Here is a 24,222-nt window from a genome sequence, read left to right as displayed (position 1 = left end):
AAGGGCATCTCGGTTCCTTCCATGCTTTGGCTATTGTGGACAATGCTGCTATGAACATTGGGGTGTTCATAGAAATGCTTTTTCTTATTAAAAAACATATGGCCCTTCTCTTCACTACGTCTGTATCTTTGGGGTAAATATCCGGTAGTGCAATGGCTGGGTCATAGGGTAGCTCAATTTTTAACTTTTTAAGGGACCTCCACACTGTTTTCCAGAGTGGCTGTACCAACTTGCATTCCCACCAACAATGTAGGAGGGATCCCCTTTCTCCACATCTTCTCCAACAATTGTTGTTTCTTGCCTTGTCTATTTTTGCCATTCTAACTGGCGTAAGGTCAAACCCAGGCCTTCTGACTCTAAAACATATGCGCTGTGGGGCGCCTGGGTGGCTCAGTTGGTTTAAGTGTCTGCTTTTGGCTCAGGTCATGATCCTGGGGTCCTGGGATCAAGCCCTGCATAGGGCTTCTTGCTCAGCGGGGAGTCTGCTTCTTCCTCATCCTGCCACTCCCCCTGCTTGTGCTCTCTCTCTGTCAAATAAATAAAATCTTTAAAAAAATAAAAATAAAACACATGCACTAGGCCAGTGGTCTTGAAATCATTTTATTCTTGGACCGCCTAAAATTAAAAAAAAAAATTTTTCCTCCTAAAATTTTTGAAAAACTTAATACCACCTTGCACATTTTTAAGTCAGCATTAGTGCCTTAACATTTCTATCATAAATGGCTGCAAAGGATGTATTTTCTGGCATAATATATACTGTGTGCATGCTTTATAGATATAGACCTTGGAGCTGCAGACTTAATTTATCGAAATGCCATATAATCTAATAGGCAAATTAGATTTTTTAATGTCAATCATTTAGCCAAATCTGATTTGAGATGCATTCCAAATCTCAATGATTTTTGAAATAAACTTTTAAAGTAATAATAGCTAACATTTACCAAGCATCTTACTTATTGGCCACTGTTCTAATGGATTTGCATTGTCATTTTATTCGGATAACTATATGAAGTAGACATTAGCTTTATACTGACTTTACATATAAGTAAACTGATTAAGGTCCCGTGGTGTGGCAGAGACAAGATTTACCTTCAGGCAGTCTATCTCTGAACCTAAGCAGAGTATGTCCAGAGGTGGCACTTTTAGCCGTTTTCCACTACACTGTACTGCCTTACAAAACTCACTCTTGAACTAGGAGCCTGGCTGTAATTTGCTGGTATAAGGAACCAGGTATAAGAATATTTAAACGCTGGGGAATTTCTGTTTATTTATTTATTAAAAAGATTATTTATTTATTTATTTTTAAAGATTTTATTTATACATCTGACAGAGTGAAAGACGGCCAGCAAGAGAGGGAACACAAGCAGGGGGAGTAGGAGAGGAGGAAGCAGGCTCCCAGCAGAGCAGGGAGCCCAACACGGGGCTTGATCCTAGGACTCTGGGATCACGCCCCAAGCTGAAGGCAGACGCCCAACGACTGAGCCACCCAGGCACCCCGATTTATTTATTTATTAGAGAGGATGTGTGCACACAAGCAGGGGGAGCAGGAGCGGGAGAAGCAGCTTCTCTGTTGAGCAGGGAGCCCGACTTGGGACTTGATCCCAGGATCCTGAGATCATGACCGAAGCTGAAGGCAGACACTTAACCGACTGAGCCACTCTGGCGCCCCTGGAAATTACTATTTATAAGAAAAAGCATTTCTAATGAAGTATTTAAATGTCTGCCTGCAGTAATAAAGTCTAATTTGTACATGACTTTGAGATTCCTATGAGATAGCCAAGTGGTGATTTCTGGCAGGCAATTTGGACTTTACAGGCGAAGTCTAGGCAGAAGATAGAGATGTGGAAATTATCATTGTAGAGATGGTAGTTATTGTGATTAAATTGGGAATAGATGCATTTGCCCATGTCTAGTCAGCTTTGGCTGCTATAACAAAGTAATGTGGACTGGGTGACTGGAACAGTAAAAATTTATTTCTCACAGTTCTGGAGGCAGGGAAGTTCAAGGTCAAAGTACCTTCTGATTTGGTTCCTGGTGAAGATCCTTTTTGTTTGCAGACAGCTGCCTTCTTGCTGTATCTTTATATGGCTGAGAGAGAAATAATTTCTTTTGTCTTTTCTTATAAGGGCACTAATCCCATTCATGAGGGCTCCACTCTCATGACCCAATTACCTCTCAAAGCCTCTTCCTCCAGATACCATAACATTGGGGATTAGGGCTTCAACATAAAAATTTGGGGGGTGGGTACAAACATTCATTCCATAGTACCTAGGGATGGCATGTGGATCAAGAATAGTGCTAAGAAACAGTGTGGAGCCTTGGGAGATTAGCAATATTTGGTGGACATTTATTTAAATAATATTTGAAGGTTTTGTATTTGCGTGTGTATGTCTTTTTGCACGAGAAAGACTTGAGTGTTTATAAGCAAAAAAGCAACAGTCAGCAGACTGGTAATATGGGCAAAAAAAGAAGTTGAGTGATAGAGCACTATAAGGGTAGATTCTTTAAACTATAATCTTCAACCTAGAGGTACACAAAAACATTCTAGGGAGAATATGAACATATGTATATGTATATTTTTAAAGATTTATTTATTTATTTTATAGAGAAAGAGAACATGTGAGCAGGGGGGAGAGGCAGAGGGAGCTGGAGGGAGAGAGGCAGAGTCTGCACTAAGTGTGGAGCCTGACGTGGGGCTCAATCTCACAAGATTATGACCTGAGCCAAAATCAAGAGTTGGATGCTCAACCCACTGAGCCACACAGGCGCCCTTGCATATGTATAGATTTAAAGGAATCAGTGTACAAAACTTCACCTTCCATACATATTCTTCTAAGAATGAATTTTGCTTCTAAATGTAAGAACTAGGGGTGCACATTGTAAGTGTCTGCCTTTGGCTCAGGTTGTGATCTTCCCATCCTGGGATCAAGCCCCATGTCAGGCTCCTGGCTCTGTGGGGTGTCTGCTTCTCCCTCCCCCTCTCCCCCCCTGCTTGTGCTCTCTCTCTCTGTCAAGTGAATAAATAAAATCTTAAAAAAAAAAAAACTAAAACCATAAAACTTACAAGAAAACGGGGAAAGCATCATGCATTGGATTTGAAATGATCTCCTGGGTAGGTCACCAAAGGCATAGTCAACGAAAGAAAAAATAGACAAATTGGACTTTATCAAAATGAGAAACTTTTCTTCACTGAAGAACACTGTCAACAGAGTAAAAAGTCACTCCACAGAATGGGAGAGAATATTTGTAAATCACATCTGATAAGGGATTAATATCCAGAATATATAGAAAGCTTCTAAATTCAACAACAAAAGTACAACCTGATTCAAAAATGGGCAAAGGACTTCAATAGACATTTCTCTAAAAAAGGTTATACAGATGGCCGATAAGTCCATGGAAAGATGATCAACATCCTGAATGATTAGGGAAATGCAAATCAAAGTGACAGTGAGATGCCGTTTCACACCCATCAGGATGACGATTATCAGAACAACAGCAACAACAGCAAACACCTCCAAAACAGAAAATAGCAAGTGTTGGTGATGGTGTGGAGAACTTGGAACTTGTATTATTTTCCTAGGACTGCTATAACATGATACCACAGATGGGGTGACTTAAGTAACATTTATTTTCTCTCACTCTGGAGGCTTAAGTCCAAGATCAAGGTGTCATCAGGGTTGGGTTTTGGTGAGGTCTTTCTCCTTGGCTTGCAGAAGGCTGCCTTCTTGCTGTGTCCTCACACAAACTTTCTTTTGTGCATGCATTTCTAGTGTCTCTTCCTTTGACACCAGACCTATTGGATGAGGGTCCCACTCTTAAGACCTCTTTTAACCTTACGTTCTTAAAGACCCTCTCTTCAAATACAAGCCCATTGCGGGGCTAGGAGTTCAGCATATGAATGGGGTAGGGAGGGGCACAATTCAGTTCCGTGACAGAACCCTTGTGCTCTGTTGCTGGGAATGTAGAATGGAGAAACTGGTGTGGAAAACAGTATGGTGATTCCTCATAAATTAAAAATAGAATTACCATGTGATCCAGCCATTCCACTTTTTTAAAAAAGATTTCATTTATTCATCTGCTAGAACACAGGCAAGGGGTGTGGCAGGGAGAGGAGAGGCAGGCTGCCTGCTGAGCAGGGAGCCCAATGTGGGGCTTGATTCCAGGACACTGGGATTGTGACCTGAGCCGAAGGCAGACGCTTAACTGACTGAGCCACTCAGGTGCCCCTAAAGCAGCAATTCCACATTCGGATATATGTCCAAAATAATTGAAAGCAGAGCCTCAAAGAGATATTTGTACACCCAGATTGGTTATTCACAGTAGCCAAAAGTTGGAAGTAACCCAGGTGTCCATCAGGGGATGAATGGATAAACAAACTTTGGTGTATACATGCAATGCAGTATTACTCAGCCTTAAAAAGTAATGAGATTCTGGGGCTCCTAGGTGGCTCAGTCAGTTAAGCATCGTTGGTGCAGGATCTTGATTTCAGTTCAGGTCATGATCTCGGGGTTGTGAGGTTGAGCCCTGCATTGGGTTCCATGCTGGGGGTGGAGCCTGCTTGAGATTCTCTCCCTCTCTCCCTCTTTAGGGGAAAAAGAAATATATATATATATGTGTGTGTGTGTGTGTGTGTGTGTGTGTAGTAATTAAATTCTAATAGATGCTGCAATGTGGCTGAACCTTGAAGATATTATGCTAAGTGAAATGAGCCAATCATAAAAGGACAAATATCCTATGGTTCCACTAGTATTATGAGTACTACTACATAGAGTAGTCAAAATCATAGTGACAAAAAATAGAATGGTGATTGCCAAGGACTGGGTTGAGAGGGGAATGAGGAATTACTGTTTAATGAATACAAATTTTAAGTTTTGCAAGATGAAAAAAGTTCTGTGGATGGATGGGGATGATGGTTATGTAACATGAATGTATTTAATGCCACTGAACTATACACTCACATATGGTTAAAATGGTAAATTTAATATATAAAAAAATTTTTAAAGATTTTATTTGTTTATCTGAGGGAGAGAAAGCGATGGGAGAAGGAGAGGGAGAGGGACAAGCAGACTCCACGCCGAGCACAGAGCACAGCGTGGGGCTTGATCCCAGGACCCTGAGATCATGACCTGAGCCGAAATCGAGTTGGATGCTCAGTTGACTGAGCTTACCCAGGTGCCCCTTTGGGTTTGTCCCATTTTTTCTTTTTTTTTTTCTTTTTTTAAAGATTTTATTTATTTATTCGACAGAGATAGAGACAGCCAGCGAGAGAGGGAACACAAGCAGGGGGAGTGGGAGAGGAAGAAGCAGGCTCATAGCGGAGGAGCCCGATGTGGGGCTTGATCCCATAACGCCGGGATCACGCCCTGAGCCGAAGGCAGACGCTCAACCGCTGTGCCACCCAGGCGTCCCTGTCCCATTTTTTAAAAGCTATTTTGAATAAAGCTGTTGTGAACATTTTTGTATAAGTTTTCATTTATCTTAGGTAAATACTTAGAAGTGAAATTGCTGAGTCGTAGTGTAGTGTTGTCAGACCAGTTTCTAAGGTGGTTGTACCATCTTGTATTCTTTCCAGCAGTGTATGAGTTCTGATTGCTGAAAATCCTTGTGTATTTGCTTTTGTAAGTCTTTTTAATTTTAGCAGTTCTAGTGGGTGGGTATTAGTATCTCATTGTGGTTTTAATCTGTTTTCCTTATGACTAATAATAGTAAGCATTTGTCAGATGTGTGTTACAAATATTTACTCCTGTTCCATAGTTTGCCTCTTCATTTTTTAAACAGGGTCTTTTGAAGAACAGGTTTTAATTTTAATCTTTTTCTTTATAGTGAATGCTTTTGGATCTTTTATAGAAGTCTTTGCTGACACAGAGCACAAAAAGATTTTCTCCTGTGTTTTCTTTTAGAAGCTTTATAGTTTTAGCTTCTACATTTATCTCTGATCCATTTTTAATCAGCTTTTAAGTGTGGTATGATGGTAGGCAAGCAAGTGCCATCAAAGGGGAATCAGGATAGGGTTCTGGAGAGGGAGCCTGAGAAGCAGATGCCACATCTAGGGATGGCAGCAGGCATGTAAATTCCCCATTCCAAATCTGAGGACTCTTTAGAGGCCCTGTAATTGCAATCAATACACTTAAAAATCTTTTAACGGAAAATTTTCAAGGAACAGGGGTGCTACCAACAGCCACTGATTCAAGCAGCCACTGATTCCCACAGTGCATATTAAAGTTGCTACTGTTTAAAAACTCAGAGGTAGATATTATTTGGTAGGTGCTCAAATCAACCTTTGCCTGTTGATGCTCCCTTGATGTTCTTCGCCGAGTGTCCTATTATAGGGCCCAAAGCATTTACTTTGGAAAAAATTAGAGTGTTTGGTGCAGGATCAAGCCACTGCATACTGCAGATAGAATAGGACCCCTGGTTTTGCTTTGTTGGCTTTTGGAACTGAAATCATGATTAAAAAGGATGGCCCTGGGTATTATAATTATGCCGTTAGAGGTAAAATTATTGGACCTTTGCAAGGTGGACCAGAGTGGAAGGGTTTGCCAAGAATGTTTTCATTTATTTGTTTATTATTCTTTAAAAAAAAAAAAAGATTATTTATTTGAGAGCGAGCACACATGTGAGCGGGAGGAGAGGGAGAGAGAGAATCTCAAGCAGTCTCTCTGCTGAGTGTGGATCTCAAGGCCCTGAGATTATGACCTGAGCCGAAATCAAGAGTTGTATGCTCAACCAGCTGAGCCACCCAGGCGCCTCCTGGGAATGCTTTTATTCATGAAGAATGAAAGGTGGAGGAGGCTCCAAAACAATCAGCTGCCATCATTGTTCCAACCATAAAGAGTGGTGACCTGCAGTGGGGGTCTTTCTTGCCAAACACATTGGTCGGCTTCCAGGAAACCAGTCTAGGTTCTGGGGGAGTGTGGTTGCAAAGTTCAATGGAAGGGCATCACTAGGAGTGTAGCCTATAGCTTAGTATAATGCTTACCATCTCCAGAAGCAGCCGATGCCTGTTCAACTACTATTCATATGGAACCATTGTTCACTTCAATCTTCAAAATTCTCATTTGACTTTTTACTACTCATCCACATCTGTACCTGCAGTAGTTTCATATGCTAGTCTTTTTTTTTTTTTTTAAAGATTTTATTTATTTATTTGACAGTGAGAGACAACCAGCGAGAGAGGGAACACAAACAGGGGGAGTGGGAGAGGAAGAAGCAGGCTCATAGCAGAGGAGCCTGATGTGGGGCTCGATCCCAGAACACCAGGATCACGCCCTGAGCCGAAGGCAGACGCTTAACCGCTGTGCCACCCAGGCGCCCCTCATATGCTAGTCTTAAGAACTCACCAAGGGGTCCTTTTACTGATTGGTGGGTAGCATGTGTTGGGGGTGGGATCTGGGCAGTTTAGGTGCAGGCCCTTCTGTTCCATTGATCTGTTATGTTCATCCTTACGCCAGTGCCACACTGTCTTGATTACTGTAACTTTGTATTAAGTCTTAAAATCAGGAAGTGTGAGTCCTCTAACTTTGTTATATATATAGGCATACCTTGTTCTGTTACATTTTGCAAATACTGCATTTTTTACAGATTGAGGAAGGTTTGTGGCTACCCTGAGTTGGGCAAGTCTATCAGTGCCATTTTCCACCAGCGTTTGCTTACTTTGTATCTCTGTATCACATTCTCAGGATATTTCAAACTTTTCATTGTTATTGTATTTGTTATGGTGATCTGTGATCAGTGATTACAATTTGCTAAAAGCTCAGATGATGGTTAGAATTTTGTAATTAATGTATGTACATTGTATTTTTAGACAGAATGCTATTGCACACTTAATAGACTACCATACAGTGTAAACATTTATATGCACTGGGAAGTTCATTTCACTTGCTTTATTGCAGTATTCACTTTATTGCAGTAGTCTGGAACCAAACCTGCAGTATCTCCAAGGTATGCCTGTATTCTTTTCTGTTTTGCACAGATGGTATGCATATTACAAATAGTATTTTGCACTAATACCTTATCCTAGACCAGTTAACATAGCTACCTCATTTTTTTTTTTTGAGAATCGCATGGCATTTCAATAGTGCAGTATACTGTTTTGATGTACATTTAGATTTTATCATCTTTTGCTATATACAAACAGTGCTGCACTGTGTTTGTAAACATGTCACCTCACACTGTAAGTTTCTAGAGAATGAATTCTTGGAGAGGAACTGGAAAGTTTGGGTAATATGCATTTAAAATTTTGTGAAATTTAGTTTTCCTTGTAACTGACTTTTAACTTCATCCTCATTGGTTGGAAAAGATACTTTTGTGGCATCCGTCTTTTTATATTCATTGAGACCTGTTTGTGGTTTAACAAATTGTCCATTCTGGAGACTATCCCAGGTATACTCGAGAAGATGTGATTCTGCTACTGTTTTGTAGAATGTTTGTATGTTTCTGTTAGGTCTAATTGGTTTATTGTGTTCTCTATTTCCATTTATTCTGTTTGGTTGACCTATCTGTTATTGAAAGTGGGATTTTAGGTCTCCAGCTATTAGAGAACTGTTTATTTTTCTCTTCACATGTCTTCAGTTTTTGCTTCATGTATTTTGAAAGTGTTAATACGCTTAATATTTGTGATCGTTTTACCTTCTTGCTGTATTTTTTGAAACTTTTAATTAATATATAATGTCTTCCTTTGTCTTTCATAAACTTTGGATTCAGAGTCTGATTTGTCTGATATTAATCTAGCTCCTCAGCTTTCATTTGGTTACTATTTGCATGGAATATGTTTTCCATCTTTTCACTTTCCACCTATTTGTGTCTTTGGATCTAAAGTGAGTCTCTTGAAGCATATACAGCTTATACAGTTATACATATATAGCATATGCAGTTGATCCTTGAACAACATGGTGGGTTGGGGTGCTGACTGCATGTACTGTCGAAAATCTTTGTATAACTTTTGACTCCCCCAAACTTAACTACTAATAGTTACTGTTGACCAGAAGCCTTACAGGTAAGATAGTCAACACGTATTTTGTATGTTATGTGTAGTACATAGCTGTATTCTTACAATAAAGTAAGCTAGAGAAAAGAAAATGTTATTAAAATCATAAGGAAGAGAAAATACATTTAAAGTATTGTAATGTTTTTCTTAATACCATACATTTACATTGTCAGTTTACAAAATGAATTGTTAGTACCAATATAGATATTGTCTTTTTTTTTTTTTTTAAGATTTTATTTATCAGAGAGAGAGAGAGAACACAAGCAGGGGGAGCAGCAGAGGGAGAGGGAGAAGCAGGCTCCCCATGGAGCAGAGAGCCCGACATGGGGCTTGATCCCAGGACCTGGGATCATGACCTGAGCTGAAGGCAGACACTTAACTGACTGAGCCACCCAGGCCCCTCGATATTGTCTTATATGATAAAAACACTATAGATGTTTATACATATTACTGAAATTAGACATCAAAAATGAAAAGATTGGAGCACCTGGGTGGCGCATTCGGTTGGGTGTCTGACTTGATTTCAGCTCAGGTTCTGATCTTAGGGTCGTGAGATCGAGCGCCCCACTCCCTGCGCTCAGCAGGGAGTCTACTTCTCTCCTTTCTCTCCCCCTGCCCCTCCCCTTGCTCATGCTGCACACGTGTGCACTCTCTCTCTAAAATACATAAATAAATCCTTTAAAAAATGAGAAGATTCTGTGAAAAAGAAATTCGTATTTATTTACAGGTATGATTCATGCATTGATACCAAAGAAGCAGCAGTATAATTGCTTCATGGTAGCCTAGCCTATGCATTAATGAATGAATCATTGTAAAATTTTTATGGTATGTAATATTACAGTCATATTCATAATACAGTATTGGAAACACTGTTCGATTTTAAAAACACTTACCTGTGATGATAGGCTGACGTGCAGTTTCTCCAATTATGGGAGAAAGAGGCATACTGTATGGTAATGTAGTTCTTTGAAAGCAGTGTTGTAAAACGATAAGAAAACTAACACAATATTAATTTTCTGTTAAATATCACTCATCTGTCCGCTTCCATTCAAGTCTTGTACATGATGTTCTGCATAATGAATATTTGGGTGATGATGACACAAAACATCTCACATGGTTCTTGCCATACAGTTATTATATTTTCACAGAAAGACACAGACATATACAACAGGTAAGTTAATTAACTGTTCAGCATGGGGGTTGGTCTCGCCCTCTCAAGTGGCAGAGGTAGAAGAGGTGGAGGAGGTGGAAGTAGAAGCAGGAAAGGCCTGCACGCTGTTAACTTTATGGAAATACATCCTAATTTCTGACTTTTTTGGTTTCTAGTTTCTCGAAAATTGTTTCTATGGCGGTACCACAGTCCTTCTTCCACTGTTTGCTTTAGTTTCAGTGCTTGTACCTTAGGAGGGTTGTATCATCAAAGAAGTCGAAAGAGTCTTGAATAATCAGAATACTTCTGTCAGATGTCTGATATCAGTTTGTTTTCTGGGACTGCTGCTTCTACATTTTTTTTTTTTAAAGATTTTATTTATTTATTTGAAAGGGAGAGAGAGCACGTACGAACAGGGGGAGGGTCAGAGGAAGAGGGACAAGCAGACTCCGTGGTGAGCAGGGAGTCCGATGCAGGACTCCATCCCAGGACCCTGAGGTCATGACCTGAGCCAAAGCCAGACTCTTAACTGACTCAGCCACCCAGGCACCCCGTGTTTCTTGTGCATCTTCTTCCTCTTCGTTGGGCATGCTTTGGAAGTACTCATCTCCATCAAGTCATCTTATTTCTCAGGCGTGGTGTGTGTTAGCTCTTGAATTTCTCCAAGATCCATATTTTGAAACCCTTCACCTTTTTTATCCACTCTTCCATGATTTCTTTGATTGGCTGTGTTGTAAATCCTGTGAAGTCATCACAACATCTGGACACAGTTTTCTCCAACAGGAACTTACTGTTTCAGGCTTAATGGCTTTCATGGCTTTTCTTATAACAATGGCATCTTCAGTGGTGTAATCCTTCCAGACTTTTGGGGTGCCTGGGGGGCTCAGTTGATTGAGCGTCTGACTCTTGGTTTCAGCTCAGGGCGTGATCTTGTGGTTGTGAGATTGAGCCCCATGTGGGGCTCTGCACTCAGCAGAGAGTCTGCTTCAGATTCTCTCTCCCTCTCCTTCCCCCTCTGCTCTCCTTGCTCACACACACTCTTTCTCTAAAGTAAATAATAAAATGTTAACAACAAAAAAAAAATCCTTCCAGACTTTCATGATGTTCTATCAGAGTTCTCTTTCATAGCTTGACAGTCCTTTCCATAGAGTACCATGTATAATAAACCTTTAAGGTCCTTATGAACCCCTGATCTAGAAGTTGAATTAGAGATGTGTTTGGGGGCAAGTACAGACCACTTTGACACCTTCAGTGTTGAACTCCTGGGGTTCTGGGTGGTCAGGGGCATTGTCTAATATGGAAAGAACTTTAAAAAGAGAGTTCTTACCATCAAGGTACTTCCTGACTTCAGAGAAGGTTCTTGTTCAGGCCTTCTTCTATAACCAAAAGACTGGCAGCGTTGTTTATCTTTTCCCTTCAAGGCTTGGGGGTTAGCAGCTTATGAATCATGAACCAGACTCAAAACAGTAGAGTTAGCCTGTATCTTCTTGCTTTATATCTTGGTGCTCTCTTCTCTTCTTTACTAATAGATGTTCTTTGTGGCATTTTTTCTCCCCAGAGTAGGGCACGTTCATCTGTATTATAACCCAGATAGCCTTTCTCCTCAGTGATTTTAATAGTGGCCCTGAGAACTCAACTGCTTCTTCTTGGTTGGCAGAAGCTGCCTCTCCTGTTATCTTGACATTTTTTTTAAGCCAAACCTCTTTCTAAAATTATCAAACCATCCTTTGCTGGCATTAAATTTTCTAGTTTTAGATCCTTCACCTTTCTTGCTTTAAGTTGTCATATAATGACTTTGCTTTTTCTCAAATCATATTAGAGTCTGTAAGTATGCTTTTCTTATAGCAATCCTGCATCCACATAAAAGCTGTATTTTCAATATGAAATAAAAAGATATTTTGCAGGGGCGCCTGGGTGGCACAGCGGTTAAGCGTCTGCCTTTGGCTCAGGGCGTGATCCCGGCGTTCTGGGATCGAGCCCCACGTCAGGCTCTCCCGCTATGAGCCTGCTTCTTCCTCTCCCACTCCCCCTGCTTGTGTTCCCTCTCTCACTGGCTGTCTCTATCTCTGTCGAATAAATAAATAAAATCTTTAAAAAAAAAAAAAGATATTTTGCAAAAATTACAAGGTTTTCATGCCTGCTGGTGTAGCTGCAGTGATGGCTTCGTACATTTTCTTTTATCATGGTCCTGACACTGGATCCATTTATCTTGAAACAGCAGGCAACTGCAACCGCAAACCTCTGTGGTACATATCAAGCAATTCAACTTTTTCTTGTAATGTCATGACTTTACTCTGCTTCTTGGGAAGACTTTCAGCATCACTAATGACACTTCGTGTGGGTCCCATGGTGTTATTCAAGGTTTATGGTGTTGCGTTAAACATGATGAAAAATGCAGGAGAACTGGGAGAAATCACTTTTTACTGTGATATGCAATTTGCCAGAAAGACTAACTGCCTCTGCAGGCATGAATAGTGTCACTTTTTTTTTTTTTTTTAAGGGGATACTTGCAACACTTGAGCTCACTGTGATAGCAGCAGGAGGTGACTGTGAAATTATTACAGTAGTACAGTATGTGCTACAGTTAATTTTTTGCAATTATGATTTAATACAGTTTCTTTACATTTGTTTACATTTTTCTCAACTGCAAATGGTACCACTTATGGTCTGTGAGTTTGTAAGTTTTGATAAATTTTAACTTTAATAAAAAGGATTTATTTACTTTAGAGAGAGAGAGCGCACACATGTGAGTGGAGGGAGGGGCAGAGGGAGACAAGCAGACTCCCTGCTGCGTGGGGAGCCCAACACAGGGCTCCATCCCAGGACCCTGAGATCCTGACCTGAGCCAAAATCAAGAGCCGGATGCTTGACCAACTGAGCCACCCAGGCGCCCCAAATTTAACTTTTTATAATAGTTTTATCATTTACTACAATGATAAATGTAAATGATAGACTAATGATAAATGATAAAATAGACTAATATCTACATATATTTTATGCCTTCATGATATACTTAGCTTTTTCTTAGTTTTATTCAGTATTTTTAGGTTACGTGGTTCATCTGCAAGTTTTCAACTTAGTCATAAATCTCCCAAAATTTTTCCACTATTTTTATTGAAAAAAATCTGAAAAGTAGACTCACAGCAGTTCAGACTTGTGTTGTTCAAGGATCAGCTGTAGTTGGATCATGTTTTTTAATTTATTCTGCCCATCTCCTCTTTTGATTGGAAAAGTTTAAACTCTTTACATTGAAAGTAATTATTGATAAGGAGGGACTTCTGCCATTTTGCTCTTTGTTTTCTTTTCTTTTTTTTTTTTTTTTTAAGATTTATTTATTTATTTATTCGACAGAGATAGAGACAGCCAGCGAGAGAGGGAACACAAGCAGGGGGAGTGGGAGAGGAAGAAGCAGGCTCATAGCGGAGGAGCCTGATGTGGAGCTCGATCCCATAACGCCGGGATCACACCCTGAGCCGAAGGCAGACGCTTAACCGCTGTGCCACCCAGGCGCCCATTTTGCTCTTTGTTTTCTATATGCCCTATAGCTTTTTTTTGTCCTTCATTTCTTCTGTTGTTACTTTCTTTATGTTCAGGGTTTTTTTGTTTGTTCGTTTGTTTGTTTGTTTGTTTTGCAGCAAAATGTTTTGATTCCCTTCGCATTTTCTTGCATGTGTATTCTTTGTGGTTACCATGGGAATTACATTTAACATCCAACGGTTATAACTTAATTTGAATGTATGTCAACTGAAGTTCAGTAGCACACAAAAACTCCGCTTCTGTACAGCTTCTTCTCTGTCTGTTATCAGTGTCACAGATAACATCTTTATAAATTGTGTCCCCAGTAAGGTAGATTAATAATTGTTTTTTATGCATCTGTCTTTTATTATTTATTTATTTTTGGTGCAAAAAGGTGTTTTTATTAAAGCATGGTAACAGGACCTGTGGGCAGAAAGAGCTGCCTGTGCATCTGTCTTTTAAATCATGTGGAAAATAAAAAGTGGAGTTATAAACCAAAGTTACAATAATACTAGCTTTTATAATTGGCCCTGTGTTTGTCTTTACCAGAGACCTTTATTTCTTCATATGGCTTTGGTTACTGTTTAGCTTCTTTGTCATTTCAACTGGAAGAACTCTTTTAGCATTTCTTGCAGGGTTCATCTAGTGGTAACGAACTCCTTCAGCTTTTGTTTACCTGGAAATGTCTTAATTTCTCCCTCATTTTTTGGAGGACAATTTTGTTGGATATAGAATTCTTGATTGGCAGTTTGGTTTCCCCCCTCTTAGTATTTTCAGAAATTGACCACTACCTTCTGGTGTCCAGGGTTTCTAATGAGTAATTAGCTGATAATCTTATTGAGGATCTCTTGTCACTTCTCTCTTGTTGCTTTGAAAATTCTTTGTCTTTGATCATAATGTGTCGGATGTGAGTTTATCCCACTTGTACTTCATTTATTTATTCTTTAAAAAGATTTATTTCAGAGAGAGAGAAAGCTTGAGCTTGTGCATTGCACACAAGTGGGGGGAGGGGCAGAGGGAGAGAATCCTTAAGCAGACTCCCCACTGAGCATGGACTGGGCTGGGGGCCTCCATCCCACCACCCATGAGATCATGACCTGAGCTGAAACCAGGAGTCGAGTGGTCCAACAACAGGTGGCCTCCTATATTTCATTTAGCTTCCTAGATTTGTGGATTCATATATTTCGTAAAATTGGGGGAATTTTTCTTTTTTTTTTTTGCCATTATTTCTTCAAATAATCTTTCGGCCCTTTCTCTCCTCTCCTCCTTGAACTCCCTTCTCATTTATTACATAATCATTGTCAGTTTTGACAGCATCTCCAGGCCCCATAGGTTTTGTTCATCTTTGTTCATTCATTTTTCTTTCTGCTCTTCAGACTTCATAATTTTAACCCTCTTCTCTTCAAGTTTGCTGATTCTTCTGCCTGCTCAAATCTGTTGAACCCCTCTAGGGAACTTTTCATTTCAATTATTGTACTTTTTAGTTCCAGGTTTTTTATTCCACTGTATAAATTTCTGTCTCTGTAAGTAGTCTCATTTTGCTTTTACATTGTTTTCCATTAGTTCTTTAAGCATAATTAAGGTAGTTGTTAGAAAGTCTTTGTCTAGTAAATCTGATATCTGGGTTTCTTAGAGATAGTTTCTGTCAATTTATTTTGTTTCTTTGAATGGGCCATATTTTCTTGTTTCTTTGTATGGCTTGTGATTTTCTTGTTATTAAAAATCAGGCATTTGACTATCATAATATGGTAACTCTGGAAATCAGATGTTCCCCTTTTGTTGGAGTTTCCCGGTTTTGGGGGGAGGATTGTTGAAGACTGTATTAGTCTGTTTTGAGGCTTTTTCTATTTTGCAAAGACTATTCCTTGTCATCACTGTGTGATCACTGATGTCTGTTCTGTTAGGTCATGTTCATCTCACGTTTTTTGTGAATACCAGAAGCTCAAACAAATGAAAACGAACAAAAAACACCAACAGAAACAAAGAGAAAAGCAGAAAAATGAATAACCACTTCTGTCTGTTTTTGCATATTGTTTCTGTGCTGGGGCATCTGTTCAGCATTTAGCTAGGCTTGCTCTGGGGCTTGGGATCAACCTGAGGTGAAAGCTTAAGGTCTTTTCAGGTCTTGTGTCGTCATGTGTCTGGCCTGGGTGTGTGTGTAGTTTTCTAAAATTTTCCCTGTGCTTGTTGCTTTGGAATGTCCTGATTTCCCAAAGTGCTTTTACCCCAACTTCCCCATTATCTGTGAGTCTGCTTTGCAGCTCTTATTAGCAGTGCTTGCCCCATCCCCACCCACCGCTAAAGTTCTGAGTTAGGTAAAACAGAGACAAGCACCAACACCTCACATCAATCCTTCAGCTATCTCCCAGACAGATTAGAAGAGATGTGCACAGTAATCTGCAAATCACGTTTTCCTCTGATTTGAAGGAGGGAGCTGGGAACTGGGCTGCCACTCTTTCAAGACCAAAACCTCTGTCCTTGCAAGGGTGGGTGGGACAGGGATGAGTAAAAATACCACACAACTTTACAATTATTTCGAAGATAGGTTTTTCTTGATTGAGCATTCTCTTGGTTGTTGTACACCTTTGGCTGTTTTCTAAGCTCCAGCAGAGCTGGCTCAGACATTTGCTGTTGTTTTTTGATGTTTCTATGGAGGAGTGAGACTTTGGAACCTCGTCATTTGCCATTTTGCTGAAATGTGGTTTGTCTTTTCACTCTCTTGGAAGTGTACTTTGCACAAAAGTTTTTTATTTTGATGAAGTCAACTTAATTTTTTCCTTGTGCTTTTGGTGTCATTTAAGAAACTATTGCCAAATCAAGGTAAAGAAAGTTTGCATCTTTTTTAGTAGCTGCAGCAAAGGTCCTGGAGATGACTTCTCAGCTTGACTTGGGTTGCATGCCCATTTTTAGTTTTAATTTTATTTATTTTTTAGCAGGAGAAAATTAAATTTAGTATCATACATATGAAGACTCCATGCAGACATGAAATTCCCTAGGCAGTCTGGCAACACGAGGTTTATATGACATACTGAATAAGGAGAGGGTTAGGGGCCTGAGGGTACAAAGAAGAGGAAGACCCTTAGCAGAAAGGTGAGAAGAGATTTTTGGTAAAGAGGAATCTCTGTTAATAGTTCTCTCTTCCTGATACAGTCATACAGTTAAGGAGGTAAAGAGCTTTTCCTGCTAGGTTTTGATTTGTTTTAATTCCAAATACTGTTTATCTCATAGTGTGGTACATCTTGGTACATGCCCATTTTTAGAGCAATTACTGTGATGAGAGTGGTAGACTATTCTGATTGACTAGGGCTGGATTGTGTAGGATCAGACATAGACTGAGAATGGTGTTAATGTTAAAGATGTGGTTTCCAAAAAGGAAGGTGAATGGATGATAGAAAAATTAGTAAATATTTAGTAAATGTAAAGCTTTCTTAGTACATTGAGAAATTTATGATGCTCCAGAGTACACTTTCTTTTTTTAAAGATTTTATTTATTTATTTGAGAGAGAGAGTGATCATGAGTAGGAGAGAGGGTCAGGAGAGGGAGAAGGAGGATTCTGGGATCATGACCTGAAGGCAGATGCTTAACTGACTGAGCCACCCAGGCGCCCCCCCCCCCCCCGAGTACACATTTTTAATTAAAAATGTATTTCTCTTGGGGGGCACCTGGGTGACTCAGTTGGTTGAGTGTCCAGCTCTTGCTTTTGGCTCAGGGTCATGAGATCAAGTCCCATGTTGGGCTCTGCTGCTGGGCATGGAGCCTGCTTGGGATTATCCTCCTCTCCCACTGCTTCCCCCCCTGCCCCGCTCACTCTCTCTCTCAAAAAAATGTATTTCTCGTGTTAAAAATTAATAAGTAGGGGCGCCTGAGTGGCTCAGTCGATTAAGCGTCTGCCTTCGGCTCAGGTCATGATCCCAGGGTCCTGGGATCAAGCCCCACATCAGGCTCCTTGCTCAGCAGGGAGCCTGCTTCTCCCTCTTCCTCTGCCCACCACTTCCCCTACTTGTGCTATCTCTCTCTGTTGAATAAATAAATAAAATCTTTTTAAAAAAATTAATAAGTAAATGTTTAAAAGTGACTTCAGGGATACCTGGGTGGCAGTCAGTGAAGTGACCCAACTCTCGGTTTTTGCTAAGGTTGTGATCTCAGGGTCTTGAGATCTAGCCCTGCGACAGGCTCTGCGCTCAGCGTGGAGTCCGCTTGAGACTCTCTCTCCCTCCCCCCTCACACCACTCGTGCATGTGTGCTTCCTCCCTCTCTCTAAAATTAAAAAAATTAAATTAAAAAGTGACTTCCAAAAATATCCCTGATGTTCCTGGTAAGCCAAGGTAGAAGAAATTAGTTTAGCCTTTTCTTCGTGCTCTAATGTGTTTATATTTTGTGGTTTGTTTTATACAGGTACTGCTATAACCAGAGTTTGGTAGCAAAAGGATCTACTTACTGGGCTCTCTTAACATAGAAAGAGATGTGGGGGGATTCTCGATCTGCTAACAGAACAGGACCTTTTCGGTAAGTCTTGAAATTTGAATATTGAAATTTAATATTTTAATGATAAAAATATATTTTTTGGTCTGTCATAAAGAGGGATATTTTCTTTGTATAGAAATAGCTCTGGTTTTTTAAAATAGAAACTATTTAAAAAATTTCTCATCATTTCCAAAGTGCTCGTGAGGTTGAATACTGAGCATGCCAAGTGTTTTGTGTTTCAGCACTTTTTTTTTTTTTTTTAAAGATTTTATTTATTTGTCAGAGAGAGAGTGAGAGAGCATAAATGGGAATCGGTGGGCAGGGGGAGAAGCAGGCTCCCTGCTGAGCAAGGAGCCCAATGCCGGACTTGATCGCAGGACCCTGGGAACTTGACCTAAGCAGAAGGCAGACACTTAACTGACTGAGCACCCAGGTGTCCCAATGTTTCAGCACTTTTTAAACATTAAAAAATAATCCCCCAGTTGTTTTTTTTAAATCTCTTTTAACAAAGTAATATGTACTTGGCAAATAAGGAAAGCTAGCAAAAACATACATGAACATTTATGTATGTGCATAAAAGTTTTGTTATTTTCACTCATTTATGTCTAGAAGCTAGAGCTGTGTTTGGCCCATGGCACAGTGTATTTCAGTTACCAAAAATAGTTCTGAGAAAAAAAATTTACTGCATGCAATTTTCTAAAGTACATTTCAATATTAAGGGTTACGGGATACAAAGATGAGTTGAGAAAGTAGTACCATTCATTTATTAGTAGATTATATTTTAGATTTATAGGGAGTTAATTTTTTTATAGCCAATATAATAAATGATGATGACTGTATTTTTAAAGCTTTTACATTGTACTTACAATTAATAAAATGCAAGAGGAATGTGATTTTTATTTTATGGTTTTATGTTTTTACTTGGTGTATGGCAAAGAAATCTGAGCTTTGAGGTTATATATTAAAAAACTATATATATAATATATATATATATATGTAATATATATATATATACACACACACATATATATATGTATTTTTTTTTTAAATGCTCCAATTGAAACTTCTGTTACTAGTAAATTTTCTTTTGGATTGGTAGTCTGCAAGATTTTATCACGCAAATTCAAGAGGTGTTCTCATTATTCTGAAGCTGGGGGTTCCAATGAAAAATTAGGTAGAGAACTGAGTTTTTAAAATCCATATGATATTTAGTAAAGCTAGTGTTTTCATAAATACTAAGTAATAGGGGTCTTCACTTTTGGCTCAGCAATCTTTAAAGCAACGGTGATGATGCTGGGTATGTTTTTCCTTTCAAAATTTAAGATCTGCGTCAGTGGTCAGCAGATTATGGCCTGCAGCTCACTTTTATTTTATTTGTAACACAGCCATGATCATTTGTTTACAAATTGTCTATGATTGCTTCCATGCCACAGTGGCAGAGTTGAATAGTTGTGACAGACTGCACAGCCTAATATCAATACTGTCTGGCTTTTTGTGGAAAGTTCACCGATCCTGAGTCTAGATCAATGGGCTTATACTTCAACATTTTTAAATATTTAGGCTGTAATCTATCCTTTTTTACTTATATTTATGGAAAACTACTTTGTAAGTAAAGCTGTTTCTTATAGAATTAACCTAATTTAGGTTTTTAAAAATTTTTTGTCTATTTAGATTATTTAGGTAAGCCTTCAGAAATGTTGGGTAACCTTAGCTCTATTTTGTAACTTTAAAAAAATTTTCAGAACATTTTTTCTTTGACCAATTTATTATTTGAAATTATATTCCCCCACCTTAATTTTAGTTTAAATATAGTTACTACATGCTATTTTTAAGATCTTTGACTAGAAGGGAGATGTAGTTTATATAGCGTAACTTTTTGGAAGACTAATTTGGATTTTAAAAAAGGTATCTTACAGGAAAATGATTTTGTATTTCATTTTATGAGCTTCTTACATTTTATTTTATTTGACTGAAAATGATTTTCATCGTCCCTGCTATTTTGTGTTAATAGAACTGTTTCTTGAATAGTCTGCATAAAATACAGTTCTAAGAACCCTAGTACAGTAGGTTACTCTAGATCTGTTTGATCTTCCCAACTTAAGAGGATAAGATAATCTTTAGGGCAGTATTCAAAGGCAGTGTTGGAAACATTCTGGTCGGAAAACATGTAGATTGAGGTGCTTCAGTACCCATGAGTATTTGCTGAGGCTTAAGTACTTCCTGTAAGCTAACTATTGGGATTTGATGATTTTAAATATGGGAGACACTAGAGTTAGTGGTAATGTCTTAATTTTAGTGCAAAACTGTATTACTTATGAAGAACATTTAAACTTGCTCCTCTTATGATGAACCACATAGACATAACTAATGTTAATTGGAGCTAATGGAAGTCATCATGTTCTGAAAATCCATCAAATATGCATCATTCTAACGTTCAGGTTGCTGTTGTTAAAGTCCTATTACTTTAAGAAAGGGTTTGGCCTTGTAACTCTTTCTCCTGAACTGAGTGACCCAGAATCAGTTGTCCTTTGAGTCTTTCTCTGGTGGTGTAGTCTGTGCTCGGAAGGGTCGTATAATGGATCCTGTATATTCTGGTAGGAGAGAACGGAGTTGGACTTGATTTCCTAATACTTTTGCTTTACTGCTAAATAGCAGATAACCCTTCAGATCATTTCGTGTTTTCCTTTTTTGTACCCTCCCCTCACCCTCAAGCTCAGGATCCTAGGTATCTAAATGCCTACTTAAATTCCCTTTTGCCAAAGCCTAAGCATGTAAATGGTCTGAAGGCTAGGCAAAGGGAGGAATTGGGTAGAATGAAAGACTAGGCCAGTTCTAATTTATCTCTTGAGTTTTGTAAACTGAGAATGTGATTTAATACTTTGCTTATTTTAAAATATATTTTATTACTATGAAAAACTAAAATGAGGCATTAGAATCTGGAATACCAGCTTCTTCATTTGGGACCTGGAGATAATACTTGAAGCCTAATGCTCTCTCTAAGTCCCTTTCAGCATTAAGCTCCTAGATGCTGTTGCTTGGCTAGGTTGACGTACATATGCTTTGTGGCATGATTCATGCTACGTTTTGTGATACTCTTGGGTAGTTAAAATAATAGGACCCAGGTGAGAGCGCTTCTAGGTGGAGCCACTGTAAAACTGGATTTTAGATGCAGCCAAGGCTGATGCTCAGCTGGTATACACTTGTGTGCTCCTACTGGTGATTTACAGCCAGTGTTCCTTCATTTTGGGCATGCAGCCATTCCGATCTGGGTGGTGTCCATGCTGTAGCTGTAATCAAATATTTTGGAATGTTATCGCTGTATGCAGAAATGAGAAAGACACCTCCTGAAATTACTGTAATACATTTATGGTGCATTGATTTATTTGATGTATAGGAATCATCATGTTGATCTTGGAATTCTAAGTTCCCTGGCTGTAGGAAATGGAAATTTTTGTAGTGTGTCACCATTGCTAGCTTATCTGGTGTTGCGGATTTTCCCTGTTGCAGGACTGGGTGAAAGCTTTTTCTGCAGCAGTCATGTTGAAAACCTTGTGTTGACTTTCCTCGTGTTCTGAAATGGGAACATAAAAGTTTACTCCGCCACTTCGTCTTAAAATAGCAAAACATTGCTGTTTTCTGCAGATCTAGGACCTTGTTACAGAACTCTGCCAAAAAAAAAAAAATGTTTACAGAAGAATGTGCTGTGATTAGAGAAGAATATGCTGGTGTGTAGATTTCAAACTCTCTGGACAATATGAATAACACTGTCTTTGTTTCTACAGTGGGAGCCAAGAAGAAAGGTTTGCTCCCGGGTGGAACAGGGATTATCCTCCTCCTCCCCTTAAGAGTCATGCTCAAGAGAGACACTCTGGCAACTTTCCTGGCAGAGATTCACTTCCCTTTGATTTCCAGGGGCATTCGGGGCCTCCCTTTGCAAATGTAGAGGAGCATTCTTTCAGCTATGGAGCTAGAGACGGACCTCATGGTGACTATCGAGGAGGGGAGGGACCTGGACATGATTTCAGGGGGGGAGATTTTTCATCTTCTGATTTCCAGAGCAGAGATTCATCACAGTTGGACTTCAGGGGTAGGGACATACATTCTGGGGATTTTCGGGATAGAGAAGGACCACCTATGGACTATAGGGGTGGAGATGGCACTTCTCTGGATTATAGAGGTAGGGAGACATCTCACATGAACTACAGAGACAGGGATGCTCACACTGTTGATTTCAGAGGTCGGGATGCTCCTTCATCTGACTTCAGGGGCCGGGGCACTTACGATTTAGATTTTAGAGGCCGGGATGGATCCCACACAGAGTTTAGGGGAAGAGATTTATCAGATTTGGATTTCAGGGCCAGAGATCAGTCCCGTTCTGACTTTAGAAATAGAGATGTGTCTGATTTGGACTTCAGGGACAAAGATGGAACACAGGTGGACTTTAGAGGCCGAGGTTCAGGTACTAGTGATCTAGACTTTAGGGACAGGGATACGCCACATTCAGATTTCAGAGGTAGACACCGGTCCAGGACTGATCAGGATTTTAGGAGCAGAGAGGTGGGACCTTGTATGGAGTTTAAAGATAGGGAGATGCCCTCTGTGGATCCAAATATTTTGGATTACATACAACCTGCTACACAAGATAGAGAACATTCTGGTGTGAATGTGAACAAGAGAGAAGAATCCACACATGACCATACAACCGAAAGGCCTGCTTTTGGCATTCAGAAGGGAGAATTTGAACATTCAGAAACAAGAGAAGGAGAAAAACAAGATGTAGCCTTTGAACATGAGTCTGCATCGGACTTTCAAAACAGCCAAAGTCCACTTCAAGACCAAGACAAGTCACAGCTTTCTGGAGGTGAACAACAGAGTTCAGATGCTGGTGTGTTTAAAGAGGAAGGTGGTCTGGATTTTCTTGGCCGGGAAGACACTGATTACAGAAGCATGGAGTACCGTGATGTAGATCACAGGCTGCCGGGAAGCCAGATATTTGGCTATGGCCAGAGCAAGTCTTTTCCAGAGGGCAAGACTTCCCGAGATGCCCAGCGGGACCTTCAGGTATGTTAACGGAGTAGATTGCTTTTCTGCTTGTTGTTGTATCTTAAGGCTTTTCTGAAGGATGAAGTGTAGAGTCCAGGATCCTTGGTCCTGGGTCTCTCCTTCTGTAACCATTAAAAAACAAAATGGGGGTACCTGGCTGGCTCAGTCAGTAGAGCATGTGACTCTAGATCTCAGGGATGTAAGTGTGAGCTCCATGTTGGGTGTAGAGATTACTTTTAAAAATAAAATCTTTAAAAAAAAAATAAAATATGTATTCAAGAATGGAATGTATACCTCTAGAGCAATGGCTCTCAGCTCAGTTCATACTTTTGGTGTTTATCTCTTCATTATTTTGTTTATGCTGCTGATTTAAATGCTTTGGGATAATTTAGTTAGAAAGTGTGTCTTTGGGAGTTGGTTCTCTCAATTCTTGTTAGTCAGGCCTTTTGGCTATTTAGGGTACATTTTTTTCTTTCTAAGTTTTTATTTATTTAAGTAATCTCTACACCCAGTGTGGGACTCGAGCTTATGACCCCGAGATCAAGAATCGCAGGCTCTTCTGACTGAGCCAGCTAGTAGGGTGCATTTTCTGAAACTCATTTAGGATATACAGAATTCCTAGGAGTCTTTCCCTAGTCATGAGGAGGTGATGTTAATTTTTCAAGTATCTTCTTACAGGTAATTTAAGTAGACTTAAATGTTGAATTTCAATATATATTATATATAATCTATTTGTATATAATCTAAGTGAGGAGAATTAAATTTGCAGTTGGTTAATGCAAATATTACCTTTTGAAATAGGTTTTCCTCATCTCCACTCAGGTGCCTGTTATTTTGGACAGTAATCTTAAGACATGTTAACCATATAATTTTGAGAATGTTAGAGGTGATTGACTATATAATTTATTGTTCAGATCAGGACACTTTAAAGAGTAAAAGAGGATGTTGGAGTTGAGGCTTCTGTGAATATGGAAAATGCAGATGTCAGATGCAGATGGTCAGATGACGCTTTTGATTTTGTTGAAATTTATAGTTGACATCTTTGACAAATGGCACCTGATT

The 24,222-nt window shown here is 39.4% G+C and overlaps 1 protein-coding gene across 4 annotated transcripts in view; it reads left to right on the top strand.

Moving 5' to 3' along the window:
• The window catches only part of RBM6 (RNA binding motif protein 6), a 103,428-nt gene that overhangs the window by 5,426 nt on the left and 73,780 nt on the right, over positions 1–24,222 (top strand). For 3 of the 4 annotated variants that reach the window (XM_045807164.2, XM_087867032.1, XM_045807165.2), the window contains exons 2-3: positions 18,049–18,159; positions 21,900–23,178. In XM_045807164.2, the coding sequence (XP_045663120.1) occupies positions 18,116–18,159; positions 21,900–23,178 (1,323 nt within the window). In that variant the 5' untranslated portion in view covers positions 18,049–18,115. Of the gene's footprint in view, positions 1–18,048; positions 18,160–21,881; positions 23,179–24,222 lie in introns of those variants that run through there. The other variant, XM_045807166.2, reaches the window with a different exon arrangement.

This window comes from Ursus americanus, chromosome 14 (assembly GCF_024610735.1).
Source record: "Ursus americanus isolate L20-20 chromosome 14, mUrsAme1.1.p, whole genome shotgun sequence".
In the NCBI taxonomy this organism is placed as follows: Eukaryota; Metazoa; Chordata; class Mammalia; order Carnivora; family Ursidae; genus Ursus; species Ursus americanus.
The sequence above is the reverse complement of the archived record's forward strand: the minus strand, read 5'-3'. Positions and strand labels throughout refer to the sequence as shown.